Source organism: Geospiza fortis, unplaced genomic scaffold, assembly GCF_000277835.1.
Source record: "Geospiza fortis unplaced genomic scaffold, GeoFor_1.0 scaffold40, whole genome shotgun sequence".
In the NCBI taxonomy this organism is placed as follows: Eukaryota; Metazoa; Chordata; class Aves; order Passeriformes; family Thraupidae; genus Geospiza; species Geospiza fortis.
Window position 1 is genome coordinate 27,351,136 of NW_005054297.1, and position 18,283 is coordinate 27,369,418.

Genomic DNA, 18,283 nt, shown 5'->3' on the forward strand with positions numbered 1-18,283 from the left:
ATGTAAAATGTAACACTTTAAAGCAGAGACAATTTTCTAGACTGATTTATTTCCCTGACTGCCAGGTATGATTACATGTAAATCACTCCATCTAGAGAGAAAATAATTTTTTAAAGGTGGGTACTAAATTATTCCACCATAATACGCACAGTTCTGGATATGGCTCCTGCTATCACTGAATTTCAGCAGTAAATCCAAGATCCAAAGCTCCTTTGTCAGTCTTGATAAGAACTTTCGCCTGCCATACAGCTCCTGTAAACAAGTGCTATTAAATAAGGCTAGGGTTTAACCAGAAGGCACCAACTTTCTATTTAATGCAACAGTCAAATGTAAAATTCAGAATGGCACATTAGTCTCAATCTCTTAACATTCAAGTCAGTGCTGTACATTAATTACGCTGCAGCATAAAATACTCCAACATATTTGTTGGTGATCAGAAGTCACTGAGTAGATCTCCTGTTAGTTTACATGCCATTATAAGCTGGTCCTCCTCCACCTTCAGGTACTACCCAGTTAATGTTCTGACTTGGGTCTTTAATATCACATGTTTTGCAGTGGACACAGTTCTGAGCATTTATTTGCAGCCTTGATCCTTCTCCCGTTTCCAGAGGAACATACTCATAGACTCCTGCGAAGACAAAGACAAGAAGGGAGCTATCACTTTGCTGAAAAGCTTCCCCCTCCATGTATGCTCTACCAGCCAGTGTAACAAGAGAATGTATCACTAATGTGACTTACTTCCCTTCTAACATGTTTAACAGTTATTTAATCACAAAAGTACTGCTAAGATGTTTTAAGACCTTAAACTGAACCCCCTTCTGGGAGGAAAATTGGGATGGAATGTTTGAAGTAAGTAGGCGGTCAGGTGGACCCTTCCTGAAGTACTTAGTCTTTCCTCTTGCAGACACAGCTGACACACAGATTTTTGTTACCCACCTGCTGGACAAAACCTTTGCTCCGGTCCATCGAATACAGCCAGGTTCCTGCTCACAGGGACGCTGTCATCTTTGAGAGTTAAATGAGGGGGCTGGTCATCTTCATGGTTTGTACCACTTAAAGCCACAGATGACAGGAGATCAAAACTGATTTTTCCATCAGGCTTTGGGTATTCAATAGGGGTGCAGTCTTTGGCTGGCTTGAGCTGAGCATAATCTGGTCCTAAATACATTTTTAATAAATTTCAGTATAGAATTATTGTAATTTGCAGTTACTCAAGAACAATTTAACTAAGCTGTTTTAACTTGCCTTGTCATCAGAATGAAGTACTTCATAAAAGATAGCCTTTTTTACGAGACAAATATCTATACCAAGTTATACTAAGCAAAGTTTTAATGTCTTAGTGTGATAGCTGATACAAGGGTCTGCTTCAATGCTTTATCATCCTTTTCTTTTGTATACTTCAAGGCCTCATGACTGGACTAGATGTACACTAGCCGAAACGAAGACCAGAAAAGATTGACATATAAATTTAGAATCTTCTTCAGGAGATAATGAAATTACCTGGATGTTTTAATGTCCACGGTTCCATTCCTCTCAGTATCCAATAAAATATGCCTGTATATATCATTCCTCCATACACACCAAGGACAGTATGGCAGGATGGTCGGATGTTTCTCACTGCATACAGCTCTTTCCACACCCAGGACTTCTTCAGGTTCTCTTCATATTCTTGCACATCAAGTCCTAAGGCAGTACATTACTTGTTAGGTACCTACAGTACATCAAGACTATCCTTGAAATAAAAGAATAAATGCTGAATAAAAGCAACTGCTAGCAATGAAATCAGCAAAATGAGAATTTCGGAACTGTAAGCTAGGAATATACTAGACAACATGTTTCAGCCTCTGGAATCAAGAGATATGTTTTGTTGGCAGATATGAACTGCTCCTTTGTAGCCTCTATTAAACGAGCCACAAGCAGCATTAAATTGTCTCAAAACTCAGCAAAATATAATCAGGCAGGTAGCTCCATTGGCACCTCTGTGGGAAAGCAGCTACTCACTCACAGAATCTGACTGCTGACTAGGACAGTCCACCTGTGATCCAAAGCCAGGTTTGCAATTCTAAAGCTTTTTCCAAAGAAGTTTTGCAACCAAAGTCCCATTTCAGTAACTATAGCTACGGCCCAACAGATAATGCCAATGCTAGATAATTTCTCCCTTTGTAATCAGCACATTCATGAGATGTATGTGACTGCAGACTTTTGATTTAAACTCTTTGTAGTCTTTACAAATACTAGACCTTTCACACTTGATACATCTACCTCAGTGTAGTTAAAGCCAAGTAATTATATTTAAAAATAATCTTTCTTCAAATGAAGATTATTTGAGAGCTTTCTCTTCACCACTCTCCATTACTACTGTATAGGAATAAATGTTCTAAATAATGAGTTTTAAGCCCTGTCTACATATGAAAAGCATGCTTCAGTCCATATTTCCCATGAAGTCCATTATCTCTGCAAAGAGAAGGAAGGGGGCTGTAGCAGTCCAGTCTTGACAAGACTGGAAAACAGCATATAAAACCTGTCCATAATCAAGCAGGAGTGGCACACTACCCACCAACAGTGTTTATGGCTTCAGATGGATTCTAAGCATTTTAGCATGTCTAGCTGAAGTTTTAATTGTTCAGCACACCTTCTGTGTATGGTGCGTTTCAGCTGAATGAGAGCTCATTAGGCCTCAATCCACCAGTACAGAGAGAAGATTTCTAAAATAATCATCATGCGGCACCTAGGTATAGTCTTAGCTCCAGAGTGACCAAAATTCTAGTTCTCCCTCTACCCCTACAGACTTTATTAACAGATTTAAGGGGACAACTAAGCCATAAACAAATCACTACAAGGTGGTCAGGACCAGGTGATTACTACAATATGCTTGTATTATGTGTAAAATAAAATACACATAGTCTCAAACTGAGACAACTAAAAGATTAAAAGACAGAAAAAAGGACTGGATGAAAACAGGATCCTAACAACAGTAAGAGCAAATTTGAAAAATCTCGTGCTGTTTTGCTTCATCTAATCGATTCCCTTTTTTTTTTCTTGTTTCAGCAGGCTTTCAGTAACACTTTCTGAATCATAAAGCACTACTTTATTGTGTTTGTAGGAACAAAACTATTCTTGTTTACTTACACAGGAAGCATAAGCTTACTTTTCAGATGGTCATTAGAGCTTCTAGCAGTAGGATCAATACTTATGAATAACAGCAAATATTAATTTCTTTAATAAATAATTTGACATTTTCAATAGTAAATAAACAAAATATAACTTAAACACACCCATTTGATGATTTATTCACATTTCCAACTAATTCATTCAGCCTGATTAATTACTGCTGTTAGTTGGTGCTGGTTCTAATTGAACACAAGGTAATTACAAATCAAAGTAAAATGATCTTACCTATTGTCTTTGATTGGAGATTGTCATTGGTTAATCGACTAAAAATGGCTTCTGAAGCCAACATGCCACTTTTCATTGCAGTATGTGTTCCTTTGATCTTGGGAACATTCAAGAGTCCAGGACTGCAACCAATTAATAATCCACCTGGGAAGGTGAGTTTGGGTATTGACTGAAGGGAAAACAGAAAGAAGGTTTTGTTCTTGTTTGGTTTTGTTTATTGAAGTGAAAATAACATTCTGAAATTAAACTGGCATAAGGCTTGAGTGTCCTTTCAATTTTCAGATTTGGCACGTGTACTCTCTAAACATACACCAGTTACTCCACTTACTCATGGAATTTGAGCATAGTATGCACATAGGAATACAGACCCTTTACTTGTGCTGAGTATGAAAGTGATATTTTCCTTATATCCTCTCCACAGCTGCCTTATCTGCAGCAAAACTCCAGTAGTGTCACTCACCAATAGGCTGCTCCTCTTTCAAGCTCAAGTAAATTTTTTAAAATAAAAAACCCAAACTCCCATTTGTTTCCCTGATTTCCACACAGTAAGTTGTACTCATCTCACCTCACAGGAAACTGCACAATGCTATCATACCTGCCCCCTCCTCCTTTTTTTAGAAGTTGCTCACAGCCAGCAAATATACTTTGGTGCAAAATCACCATCTTACTCCCATTCTGTAAGCATAATGTCATAGAGCAAGCATGGTCAACTCACAAACCTAACACAGCCAAGATGATTTGGTCAGGTCAATAGTATTAATATACTACGTTATACACCTGTATTGACTAAGAAATACCTCAGCCACCAAGGTGATTAAGATTTTACACTGGAAACAGCTCTGAAGTGCAGACTGACTGCAGAACTTTGAGCAGAAAGCTCTGATCAAAGCCTAAGTCACAAACTGCTGAAGTTTTGAACATACCCTTCCTCCTAAAGTCTTTAGTGCTGAGCAGCACATCTTAACCTAGCATCCTGCTTTTATTGAAACTGTCTGAAAGAATTAATTTTGCAGTAACCTAAATACTAAACAAGTAGTTGAATTTCATGAAAAATGTCATAAAAATGTATCCCTTGGAATTTAGGGTAACCCAAATCAAAAGTTTTGTTTCTTCTGCTTGTTCAATTGTTACCTCTTTACTAGTCACCCAGGACTGCTTACTTTTGTATAGTCATATAGCAATCACTAAAAGAAGTTATATTACACAGCATTTCCTTTGTGGTTTGTGCAATTTGTTTAATCAGAGACCTAGTGATTTGGTTCACAGAAAAGGTAATTCAAGTTGAAAACACAACTACAACTTACTTTTCTGGGAAAAGAAGTTTCAAGTTCAGCTACATAACACTGTTTCAAAGAGATTAAGTATGTGGGATGCTCTCTCTTTTCTCAGACAACAGCCATCCTATGTTATCTATTAGGATTCAATGGTGCAGCACTGACATAAGCATAGAAAGACTTCTTGACTGACTCTGAATTGCATAGGAAGATGGTGATCAAGTACTTTTCTTCTGCAAACACTGTTTCATGTAATATGCACAGTGACCCACCATACTGTTAAAGAATAAATGAGATTAAAGATGAGTCATGTAACACAAAAGATAGCACATACTGCAGCTTTGGTAGTAATTCTCATTCTTAGTACTATGGCACTTGGTGCCTGCTTTCATAGCCAGTGGAAGAAACACATCATGCCTCTGAGATACCGAAACAAAACAAGACTGCTTTAGAGAAGAGGAGACACCTGCTCCCTGCTGAGTCTTTCCTTCTGGCAGACAGGAAACCTCATGTTCTTCCTCCCCTTAGCTCCAGACCAGGGCTTAAAATCTGTTAAGTGAGTCTAATGTTTGACACTTAAATGGGTTGTCGGGTTTCCCCCCCGATATTCATAGCATACACTGCCCAATAACTGCAACACCTTTTTCTCCACAAAACTCTTAAACCTTTCAAAAGCTTTTGATAAAATAGAGACAAAATAGAGGGTGCATGGGAATTTAGGTGCTTTGTTTTGCAGTTTTAATAAATATTTTAAATAGTAGCTACAGAGATTAAGTTACTAAACTCTCATCCTTCCTTCCACAGACATTAAAAAACACATGCACTCTCTCTTCCCCTTCACTCTGTGCTAAAGATTGAAGATCATGGTCATTAGATTATCTATAACAAAAAAGCTGAAGTTGGTGGTAACTCTATACACCTATTTGATGCACTTCTGTTACCAAAATCAAAAACTGGAGCTATGGAATGACTTACATAAGAAAATATTCCTGGACTACAGTGATACAAATGAGTCAGACTGCTACAGTTATTAATCAAAGCAACACATGCAAAAGAAGAGCTAATCTTAAAACTCTTCCTAAGTGAATCATCAATAAAGCTTTTTTTTACTGAAGCCATGTATTAAAAAAAGTCTTTTAGAAGAGTGACTTCATGATCATCTAATCAAATCCATCTACAGGAAATTAAAAAAAAAAACCACCAAAAAACCAATGAAGCAAAACATGCTTTTATATTAGGAACAATGGAAAGTAAGGGACATATTGGTTTAAATCCAGCAAAGATGTTCAAAGATGAGGCAGAGATGTGCAAGATCTGTAGTTCTACTATGTAACTTAGCAATTAAGTCTGTAAGTGACTTAAAAATACTGTATTCTTTCAGCTACAGGTTTTGAGTATAAGGAGGGTGCAACTAAAGTCACACTCTGGCTACTTCACCAAAGCCAGAAATTCAATGACTATGTGTGATAGAGAAACCAGGGCACAGGGTGGAAAGAGAAGCCCCACTTGCATAAAAGTCTAGATTAGAACATCTTGGTATTTTTCATGGTGTCTGTGCTAATAGTGGAGTGGCAATGGTTTTTGAAATAAGCCAGTAACACAGCTGTGCTACAATGTGATATGGCATATTTCCACTGCAGAGTGGACAAAATCAACAATCAGATTGATTAAATGTGCAGCATGGGTGTAATCAAGAAGCTGCTTCCTGAACTCACATGACTCACTGCCAGGAATGCACACTGGGGCAAAGCCTAACTCCACATGACTGTGACAAGAGTGAAGTTGTGATGAAATTCTGCTTGTATTGCAAGAACCTCGTGAAGCCACGTTTATACTAAGAAGAGGTTCAAAAAGGAAAGGCAAAGTAGTCCGAGGGCAGTGGCACGGCCCCACATACAGGCTGCAGATCATGGACACTCAGGCTAGTTTTAAGGTCCAAACTGAAAGGAGAATCTGGAAGATGGATCTGCGAGTACAGAACATACTGCCACACCCTGTGTTTCAAGATGAGAAGCTAACAGGTTGCATGTACTTTAAAACTGTTAAATATAAACTCCAGACCATTTTTTTGGAAGCTTTTCCAGCCCTTTCAACTGACCTTAGTCAGAAAGGTCAGTATTTAAAGCGAAATGTATCAATCAGAAAGTCTTGAATAATACATATTCAAAATTTTACCTTTTGCACTACTTAAGTTAACAAAATGAACAAAGTATTCCACCTCTGAAGAAAGCAGAAATTCAAAGTTGAGCATGAAAGAAACTCAAGGTATTCATACTTGAAGAGGTAAAGATTTACCTGCCAAACTACATTATAGTTTCAGCACTATCAGTGACTTAAGGCTCAAGCACTGAAAAGGAGTTCTTTTTGCTGGGATAAATAAGTAATTTGGAAGACCTCAAAAGAACAGATCAGTGGTACTACCCTGTCTTCCCCAAGATTCCAGGCAAAACAAAAGACTGTCTGTGGCATCTTTGCTGTTGAACATTCTTGACTGCAATATAAATTTCACTTCACTGGGTGCTCATAGCTTGGACAAACACTCTGCTGGGTAAAAACTCTGGATGTCTGGGGTCAGAGAATGTTGGTGAGTGGAGTTCCATTGAGCTGGCAGCCAGTCACTAGTAGGATTCTGCAGGGCTCAGTACTGGGGACAGACCTGGTTAATATCTTTATCAATGACCTGGACAAGGGGATTGAGTGAACTCTTAGTCAGTCTGCAGGCTGATGGGTGCAGCACAAAGATGGGTGGGAGTGCTGATTTGCTGCAGAGGGATCTGGACAGGATGGATCTATGGACCAAGGCTGATTATACTGACATCCAGTAAGGCAAAGTGCTGTGTGCTGTCCTTGGGTTACAACAGCTCCATGCAGTGCCTTAGGCTGAGGGCAGAGTGACTGGAAAACTGCCCAGCAAAAAGGACACGGGGAGTCCTGCCAGCTGAACATAAGACAGCATGTGCCCAGGTGGCCAAGAAGGCCAATGGCATCCTAGCTTGGATCACAAATACTGTGGCCAGCAGGACCAGGGCAGTGATTATTTCCCTGTAGTCAGCACTGGTGATGCTGTATCTTGAATCCTTTGCCCAGTTCTGGGCCCCTCACAAGACATTGAAATGCTGGAGTGTGTCTAGGGAAGGGCAATGGAATTTACGAAGGGCCTGGAGCTCAGGTCTTATGAGGAGCAGCTGAGGGAGCTGGGGGTGTTTAACCTGGAGAAAAGGAGGCTCAGGGAGGACCTTACTGCTCTCTACAACCACCTGAAAGGAGGGTGCACTGAGGTGAGGGTCAGTCTCTTCTCACAAGTGGCAGGAAGAGAGGAAAGGGGTTCAAGTTGTGCCAGAGGAGGTTTAGATTGGATATTAGGAAAAATATCTCCACAGGAAGGGTTGTCAAGCACTTGCACAAGCTGCCCAGTGAAGTGGTTGAGTTGCTATGCCTGGATAAGACATATAGATGTGGCACTTGGGGACATGGTTTAGTGGTGGACTTGGCAGTGGTGGACTAGTTATTGGACTAAATGATGTAAATGGTCTTTTCCAATCAAAATGTTTCTATGATTCTGTATTTCATTCAGAAAGTAAAGTGAGCATGTCAGAAGATTTTCAGTAAGACAGAGCCCAAGACTAGCTGATCTCAGCAGCCAGTACCCAGCAAGACAAGAAGCTTTTTCTGTCCAGCAAAACATTTGGTATAGCACACAAACCAAATCTACAGCACTAAATATATGGCTATAGAAAACTCAAAGATTAAAGCTTTGTGAAAAAAAATTACCTGGATACCACCTTCATTTAACGCTCTGGCACCATAGGCAATCCTTGTTCCACCTTCCAAAGTAGGCTGTACACTAGGATGATGCTTCCACCTCTGAAATTCTCTAAATGGATTCAAATAGGGATTTTGATAATCTAAACCAACCTTAAAAAAAGAAAAAAGTGCACATCAATAAAAACAAGGTATGAAATTTCAACAAAAATTTGAAATCAAAGCAATTGCATATTACCACATCAAGTCTTTAAATCTATTTTATTCTAAAGCAACCTCAGGATCATTCTACTTAATCTACTGCCAAAAATATATTTTATTAATGGTACAGCAGGAGCAAATCCAAAAATTTGCTGCTACAAGTCTGCTCTTGTCCCCACCTGAAACATGGAAAATATTTAATTGCATTGTAATCTCCTTTCAGCTGTCTTTGGTATAAAAAGGATTAAATTAAGCATGATTTAATGGGTGGGATAAGCAGCAAAACTTGTTTTAAATTTGCATTTCACACCTCTGCCCAAAGAAAGCTGAAAAAAGAGGTAAACAATTATTTTTTGATTGTTATGTCCTTGAGCTCTCATACTTTAAACAGTACTTCAAATTGTTTAGTAGTCAATTATAATTTCCAATTAGGTGAACCATTGTAATAAAGCACAGGGGAGCAATGATGAAAGCCGAAAATGGGGTAAAATTGATTGCCAGTGGGCTGGATGCTCAGGATTTTTATACATTTGAGAATTTGACCAAATATAGACTCTGCATTTCCCATCTTTAAGATATTCTTAAAAAGAGTTCTCTTGCTGAATTTTTCTCTTTTGAGAAAGGGATTATTTCTGGTTCCTGTGAGCTTTATTGGAGATAAGTAACAAAATACATCACGAGTCAGCAGCAATCAAGACTTTGGTATCTGTGGCAGCTCACTGCTTTTAGAGCAGTGCTTGCATCTGCATTGCTGACAAGACAAAATTAACGAACAAGTTCCAAAATAAGGGTAAAATAACCCTACTACAAGAATCATCTCAGACTGAAATAGGTATAAAGTTCAAAGACAAAAAAGTGATTGTGTGTTCACACAGAAGTTGATTTTTTCCTCTCTGGAGAGAATATGGATGTTACTGATTACCTACCATTCTCTGCAAGAATCAGAGCTCTCAGCCCTTCTAAAATCAAACAGAAATTGAGTATCTACTGTATGTACTTATGAATTCCAATATTGGAAATCTGTACAGGACAAGTATGTGTGTCTGAGAAAGCTAATGAATTTTTTTCAATGCTTCTTACAAAACAGTTAAACAAAAATTGAATTTTTCCACACACTCTGTAATCCTTCTGAAATCTAGGAGACACAAGTGTCAGCTCAGTCTCATGCTGCTGAAAGTCCAATTTGTATGCTTGGGTCTTACAACATCTGTGTTGAAGCACGTGCATAGGGTAAATAGTTAATTTTTCATTTTGAACTGTAGGTGATAGAGAATATTTCCAATCCGTGCTCCTTGCATTACCTGGTTGCCAGAATGACACCAGACTATCTCTAGAGATCTCACACTTCTGATAAGTGGCAATAAACAGGAAGAAGCTGCCTGCCCAATTCAGAAAGGCAGTTGCTAAAGAGGGCAATGCCAGCAGCGGTGGAGAATACCAAAACCAAAGTGAAGAGCTCAGAAATGAAAGGGACATTGCTAGTAGCATTGCAGTGCTTCCATTTTAGACACTTCTCTCAAAAAGCGGAGTTACACACAGGTTTGACACATGGATTAGGAAATGGAACTGTAAAAAGTGCATGTGATTCAGATTTCCTAACTTACAAGAATTTTTTGAGCACAGTTTTGATTAGTCATTTGGTTTTGCCATTACCAAAATTTGCTTTGTTTGCAAAGAAATTATGAATAAGTTTTCTAGTTGGTCTTAATAAAAGACACTGGATTAAAGACAGATTAATATGACAAATTAGCCTTCCCTAGTATGGGCATAACCACACTTAAGATTGAGAAAGGACTAAATTTGGTCTGTTCCTATTCTTGTATTTACATTTTCTCATTAAAACAGAGAAAAGAAACTGCATAAAATGAAGATCAAACAGCACGTAAGAATGAAAAAAACTAACTTCACTTACCACAAATCCAAGAGCAACTAAAGGCTCAGGCTCATTTAAGTGATAAAGAAAGGATCCTCCATATGTATGTCTGTCTAATGGCCAGCCTACAGTATGTTCCACTCTTCCTGGTTTCCATTTTGTTTTATCAATAGTCCATAACTGAAATGAGGATGACCAAAAAATTACTTCAGATTCCAAAGTAACGGCCTTTCAATAATATATTAAGAGACAAACACACAATTGCATATAGGAAAAACTTAATTTACTCCTATGAGCAATGCAAAAATTAATACAGCAAAATACCAACTGTTCAGTATAGTTTTTTGGATTACTATTTAATCTTTTCCCAATACCTCTCTTAAAATGCTCTGTATCAGAAAATGTGACTGAGACTCTAATACTCCACCCAAAATTTTCATTCCAAGATTCCTAATATTAGTGACTTTGGCAGATACTTCTGCCACAGAATGCAATGCTTATGTTGACTTTTTTCTTTGGAAGTATTATTTTTTCATACGATTCTATGAATTATCTTGTGAGTTTTTCAAGGTCAGGACAAAGCAATATGCCTGAGTTGATCTAAATATTTTCTGTCAAACAAATTGTCCCATCTCTGCTGTCTTCTACATGTTTTCAGTGCTCCACTGACCCATGGTGAACTCAGAGAAGCATTTTCATGTTTTCAAGATCGAGTCAATTTTCTGCTCATTTCACAAAACATCTTTGCACCATGGAGGTACATGTCAGGCACAGTCTAATGACAGGAGGGCAGTTGAGCACCATAGATCAGCTCAAGCATTGAGGGCACACCTACAATAATGTTCCAGTTTAGATTAAAGAGCACATTTTTGAGTGGGACTTCTGATTCCTCCCACCTACTGTGTTTTGACTCACGTCATACAGTAGCCAAGGCATGAACTGGATTCCTTCAATGTGAAACTCAAAGACAGGGTCCTAAAAGTCCATCTAAAACATTCCAGTAATGCAAGGGCACTCAGTCCATGGGACCAGATGACAGCTAGTCCAAAGTAAAAATAAACCTGAGGCGTGCATAGTATGGACAGCAGCTCCTCAGCACCAACTACTTCAGATCCACTCCTACTGGACTGCACTACTTGCTAAAGCAGACAGTCTCATCTGGAAGTAAGGGAACTCTACAGGAAAACCCTTTTTTAATGACAATTTCAGTATTACAGACTGTAACTATGTCATATTTACCGAATGGTTATTCTCTACAGAGTGTAAACTAATAATTTAACTAGTATGTGCTTACAGCTACAAAATAGTTAAGTAATTCTGTTATAGTCAAAACTCTGAACATATTCTAAAATAATACAGCTCTTTTTCATGATATTTCCATTGTATAGAATATTTTAAAAAGGAAACCTCATTCCTATCCCAATTTTATATGACCAATAAAGGCAGTTTTTTTTTAAAGAAAGGCTCATCCAGAAGGTGCTTCAGAGATCACGACTCATCATCTGAAACAGCTCTCCTCTCTCCCTTTTACTAACATACAGAAAGCCCACAGCAAGTATTTTCTTCCTTCCTCATGTACTAAAGCCCCCCCAGAATTAGGCAGCACAAATTCCTTCCTTGTTTAGCAGATATACGGAAAACAGATATCACAAATGACTGTAATTTGAAAATGTTAACAGAGCAGATTCACAGGTACCTCTAGTTATAATAGATACAAGAGAAGCAGCAGCTGAAGTGGAACAGTCACAACATTCAGAGAGCATCTGCTCTGATCAGCCTCAGAACAGCAAAGATTCTAAATTTTCAAAGTGTAACTCAAATTCTTTAATTCTTATGTCTTACAAAAATTAGCTAGAAAGCAAACAGAATCTACCTTTAAGTCTTATGCTATTTTCTTTAATTGTTAAAATTATGCAAGTGGTACCTCTTTCAATCCAATGCCATAGCTCTGGGGTTGACAATTCTCCCTTAGATTGTATCTTTTGTACAGCTGTTTGGCTAGATGTCCATGACAACCTTCAGCAAAGACTGTGACTTTAGCATGGAGCTCCAAGCCTCTTTCAAAGGTAGCCTGCAAAAGTACAGCATTTCATCATCAGTTAGGTCTGTGCCACACCAAACTCACAGCAAGAAAATGGAGAGTAATAAAGTGATTTTACACTACTTGGTGACACAGCTCAGACACTACAGACCATTGCAAATTATGGCTCTAGTTCAGCTGTCTTTTCCACCCAACCATGACGCACCCCTGGCAAGTCTTGGAAGGGGATTCCAGTAGAGCAGCCCCACAGTGAACCGCTATTCATCACTGAAAAAAAGAATCTTTCCAGGTCAGAGAATACTTATATCAAATCTGCTCCTTCACAAGGTGCAAAGGAACTCTGACAAAGAATCTTTATGTGTAACATCACACTTTAATTTTTGCTCATGAAGTCACATTACATTGTAATGTTTTGTGCCCTAACACAAATGTCATAGAGTAGACAGAACTACCATATCTGAAAAACCTGAATCACCCCTGCTCCCAAAAAGACCCACCACATGACATTACCCCAATCTGGCACGTTAAAACATACAATAAAATTAAACTATAATAAAATACAACTATAAAAAATTGTCATTAAAAATTGCAACAAGGATTGAGAACCAGGTAAGGGGAATTGGCATACTGCTGTATGAGTACATCACCTGCATCTGTGAGTGCACTGGACAAGAATACAGATTATGTTTACAAATTTTTCATAATGAAAAAACCTTGATTTCAGTCAGAAAGTTTGATGTTGAAAAAGACTAGGAAAACAGTTTTGGATTAACCTCGTCAACAGTACTCAATTAAACCATCTCAAGGTAAGCCAGCATGGGTTTAAAAGAAGCTTACTGCTTTGGTTTTTAATTGTCTCTTAGGTGCAATCTGCTTGTAACTTACAAATGAAAATGTTCCCTCTAGTTGAGAATTACATTTAAAGAGGAGTCACAGAATTTTGTGAAATTCTTGTACTCTTTGAATTTCTGATTGTCAATGTGAACTTGAATTAATTTTACAAAATTCTAAACAAGAGTTACCTCTTGAATATATAGTGTCCACTTTGAAGTAGCTTTATATAAAACAAAAAAACTACAACTCCACACTGTAAATATTAGAAATTCAGTAATTTGAAACATTTCAGTAATGTGACACAGATGTATTTCACATTTAACAATCTTCTTCAGTATCTACACAAGAATTAATATGCAACTTGCTACAATGTTTTTTTACCACTGTCATTTTTATTTGGTTGGTGCTGACTGCAAGGCGAATATCTATTCATTAACCACAGTCTATTTGATTAGGCTCTGTATAAACATGTTGAAGATACTCTTGTCTTGGAGGTTATACAAACTACACCATTTACCTGAGCCTTTATGCACTGGAGGTAGTACCAACTGACAAAACTGGCAGCTAAAAAACTTGAACTGAGTGACAGTGCAGTAAAAAAAGCTGCAGTACAGGCACACTCATTATGCACATGAAAGAACTTAAGAAACGCATTCTCCCAGAACAAATGGGGAAAAGAAATGAATCTATGTTTTGAGGATGTTAAGAAATACATCTAAAATGTTCCTTCCCATCTTAAAACAAACCCAAAGTCCCAATGAAGCTGCACACGTTACTTGTGCCACCTTCTGGACAAAGTATGCACTGGAAAATGAGAGCGTGTCTGTCCCCTAGAGCAGATAAAAAAATTACACTGGAAAAATACATTACTCCTCCACTGGCTTTATTCCCTCAAAACAAGAAAGAGTCTTTTCTTCTCACTTAAATGGGGAAAAATAGCCCACACTTTATGTGCAAGTGAATACCTCTTTGAAACTCTAGGAAACTAGAATAAAACTTTATAAAAAAGGAAAGTAAATGTTAAGGAAAAACTTGTACTCCTAATTTATGTAGTCAAATAATTCTGTGTGAAAGTTGCTCCAAGTAATTCTGAGGTGCCACATTTTCCCAACATATTTTACAGGGAAACAGCACACTTAGGGCAGGTTCTGGATTCCATTGAACAAAACAAAAATCCTAGTCTGACACCTAGGGCAGATTACTGCATCCTTCTGGATGCAGAAACATGACCAACCAGCATAAAGGTATAAAGACTCAGTGTGTACCTTGCCCCAACAAGGTAAACAGACTGTCAGCAAGTGCAACTGTGGCTGTAAATATCAAGGAAACCAAACCAGCCAGAAGCACACCCTCTTACATGTTGCTAGCTACCAGATGGACTAAAACTTTCTATTTCACCTTTGGAACTTTTTTCCAGGAGATCCTGGAGTTCTTTTTGTTGTTTCCAGATTTCACATATGCCAAAACACCCTTACATAATCTTCTTCAAGACAACTTTTATGAAAAGGCTTTTTCTACTAATCTCAGAAGAATTTTACAATGTTCTGAGAGGAGAACTTTCACAGGCAATCAATCAAATTAAATAGAGAGGGAAGAGAGGTACTGAATTTTACAATTTTTCTTATGCTGCAGCAAGACTACTAATGGCAGTAGAAGCAGATGTACCAGAATTTTCATAATTAGACCCCTGGTTATGGCGAAGATAGATACTCACTTTAGGTGCTCCATCCTTCTGAATGCCTACATCATTAGTTGCTATCCCTTTCACGCTACCATCTTCATGAAAAAGTACCTTTGGAAATATTTAAACAAACAAACAAAAAACATTGTAATGAAACTGTACTTTGAATCCATTAATTAATAGTTCTAAAGCAGAACTTCTAAGCACTATGACTTTCATGGTCAAACATGAAGATTATGAATTTATTCATGTATTGTGTACACTTTGCTGGATCTGAGCTAGGGAATTGAGACAGAGAAACACAGTTTCCACGATACATATCAGTTAAAAGGAATGTTGCACATGTATAGATGATCATGACCGCACTGAGGGGGGTTCCAAAACCACTTTTGATAAACACACACTGATGTCATTAGTACCTCAGCTGCTGCATAGCCTGGATATATCTCAACACCCAAAGCTTCTGCTTGTTCACCTAGCCAACTCACAAGGTGGCCCAGACGCACTATGTAATTTCCATGATTAACCATCGGGAGCCCTAGGCAAAAAAAGACACACACACATATAACACATGGGACACTAAGCAAAATAACCAAAGCTGCAAACAGCAGATGTCACATCTACAGCTACTATCTTCAAGGTAATCTCATGTGTTATCAGAGCCATCACCTACACAGAGTGTATCACTGTAACCTATTATAGTCTACATACACTTGCTGCACTACACCAAATCAAACTTCTTTTGATTCATGCAGAAGTTCAAAAAGACACAGAGGAAGCTCACTCTCTTCTCCCTCACTAAACTTTACCTGGAAGGATTGGCACTGGAATTCTAGATGTCTCTGTTAAAATTCCAAACTTGTCTTCAGTTACAGGAGTTTTAAGTGGAGCCTACAAAAAATTAAATAGAAGAAGTAGAGGGTTATGTTTTCTCAGCCAGTCCAACAGAAAAAACAGAAACAACGAAATCAAACAATCAAACTGGCAGTCAAGTACAGGTTTAGTATAGCACTTCTTTAGGAAGGCACCACAAGAGAGAAGATAAAGTACTTTATGAGGCAGTCATCAGGCAAGAATCAACACAACTACTGAGGTTAAAAAAGAATGAATTTGCAAATAACATCTATTGTACACAGGCCTGTACTACATCAATATTCTAGACCTTTCTAAAGAAGGCAGCTCAACTTGCAGATTTATCACCATAAGGCAAACTAAAGAGCTGACAGCTGACTTCTTGCAGCTCTCAGGTGATAGCAGGCAGCTGGCTGCAAGCCAGACAGCTGTTCTGGGACCTCTCTCCTAAAATCATCTTAGGCCTTTGCTACACCAGAGTGTCTGCACAGAAGTCAGTATCAGTCATCTCCAGGAAGAGCTATTGTACAGATCCACCACATCTGTCATTGGTAAGGACCAAACATCTTCCTGTTTGTACACAGGAGCTGGACTTTGCACACAGGCAGCAAGTGCAGGGCACCCCAGGCTGCACCACACATATTGTGAATGTGCACTAGGACTACTGCAGAAAAGAGCAAGGGCCACAGCCTATCTGTGACAGAAAACATTCAGCATTGTTGAACTACAGGAAACAGACTAAAAAGAAGGTGCCCATTTTTGTTTTGTTCCATCAATGTATTTTAAAATGGTACTTATTACCAATGGTACCAGGTACTAACTCATACTGGAATGAGTCAGATATGAAGTTCATTACAAACTAGTAATGAACTTTGGTGTTCACACGCCCATACATACCCCTCGCTCTTTCCAGTCTGGAAAGAGTTCTTCTAAGGCCCTTGGCTCGACACAAGCACCAGACAATGTGTGTGCACCAATCTGAGAAGCCTTTTCCACCAGACACACACGCACTTCTTTGCTGTGCTCAGCAGCCAACTGCTTGAGTCGAATGGCTGCAGAAAGGCCTGCAGGGCCTGCTCCAACAACGACAACATCAGCTTCCTCTGCAAATCTTTCCATGTTTACCCCTTCAACAGAAAAAAATGATAATAAGATAAGCCAATCTCCAATTTCTTCCAACCTCTCTCTCACTAAAACCAAACCCTCATGGTAAGAACAATTGAAAAAACCAAGCAGATGCATACTGAACAGAACTAAATCTTGTTGTGATAATCCCTAAACTAAAAACTGCTTTTATATTTTCTTTATTAAAACAAGCATAAAGTTTCTTCTGCTCTTATAATATAGCACTAAAGACACTCATTGTGAGATAGCAAGCAAAAATTTCATTTGAAATATTAGAACTGTATTTAAGCACAGAAAATTTCCATAATGAGAAAAAACCAGCAAGACATTTTAGTGTCTTTAAGACTCAGCAATGACAATCATAATGATAATAATAATAATAATAAAGCAGCGCAGCAAGAAGGCAGTGTTTGTACCTTCCCATCGTTTGTCTTTGTCCCGAGGATGAATTGTGTAGTGTGTGGTTATGCGAGGCACAGCGGCAGTGGAGGCACATCGTGAGACACGCAGCGATTGAAGGCAATCCTTCTTTATCAACTTCAGAGCATGAAAGCACTGACGTGCTGCAAAAGCCAGAAACAACTTTGTCAAACCAGTAGTTTTCCAAATTTTTCAAAGTTTCAGAGATGCGAGTAGTACAACAAATATGACAGCTTCCCCCTCCCAAAGGCTACCAGGTGATGTGAAGATGAGGAACCATAAACACAGATTTTAAAATTTTCAAGTAAGGATGATGCTGTGTAATTTTTTATCAGGGGAAAAAAAAAAGCAGCCTCTCCTTTAAGCATTCTTTACTCAGTACACAGGCCAGCCATGCACAGCTGACATAGGATAATATACACAGGTGCCAAACACACTTTAAGTTCTGATTTAATTCTGAACTTCAAAAGGTTCATTTCAAACTGCATTAAAAGTGACCAAACAATGGTAGAAACAGGACATGCAAGTTTAGCTCTGACATCTCAACACATGTTGAGACACACAGCTTGGGGCTACTAACACAAGGCAGTTCACCTAAAGTACATGCCATAGTCTGCAGCAAAAGCACAGACCTGAACCCAAGTGTGCTTGGCCAGAGCTAGGAACAGTAGATACAGGTAACCACTACCTTTGCTGCAGATACAGTAATTGTTGTGAAAACAAAATTAGAATTTCTGCATAAGCGAATGGATGGAAAATAAAGTTTCAAGTTATCAAACCTATCAGGACTCTTTTCAGAGGGCTATTACATGTCATATTTTCCC

The 18,283-nt window shown here is 38.4% G+C and overlaps 1 protein-coding gene across 1 annotated transcript; it reads right to left on the reverse strand.

The window, feature by feature from the left end:
* Window positions 1–29: 29 nt before the first annotated feature.
* ETFDH (electron transfer flavoprotein dehydrogenase) lies at window positions 30–17,598 on the reverse strand. Its single transcript, XM_005415574.2, has 12 exons — window positions 17,456–17,598; window positions 16,812–17,041; window positions 15,872–15,953; window positions 15,482–15,600; window positions 15,096–15,173; window positions 12,431–12,577; window positions 10,546–10,686; window positions 8,442–8,585; window positions 3,397–3,565; window positions 1,501–1,683; window positions 937–1,158; window positions 30–628 (listed from the first exon to the last, which is right to left on the reverse strand). Exons 2-12 carry the CDS (start codon window positions 17,031–17,033, stop codon window positions 465–467), a joined length of 1,671 nt encoding a protein of 556 aa, XP_005415631.1. The 5' UTR covers window positions 17,034–17,041; window positions 17,456–17,598; the 3' UTR covers window positions 30–464.
* Window positions 17,599–18,283: the final 685 nt, after the last annotated feature.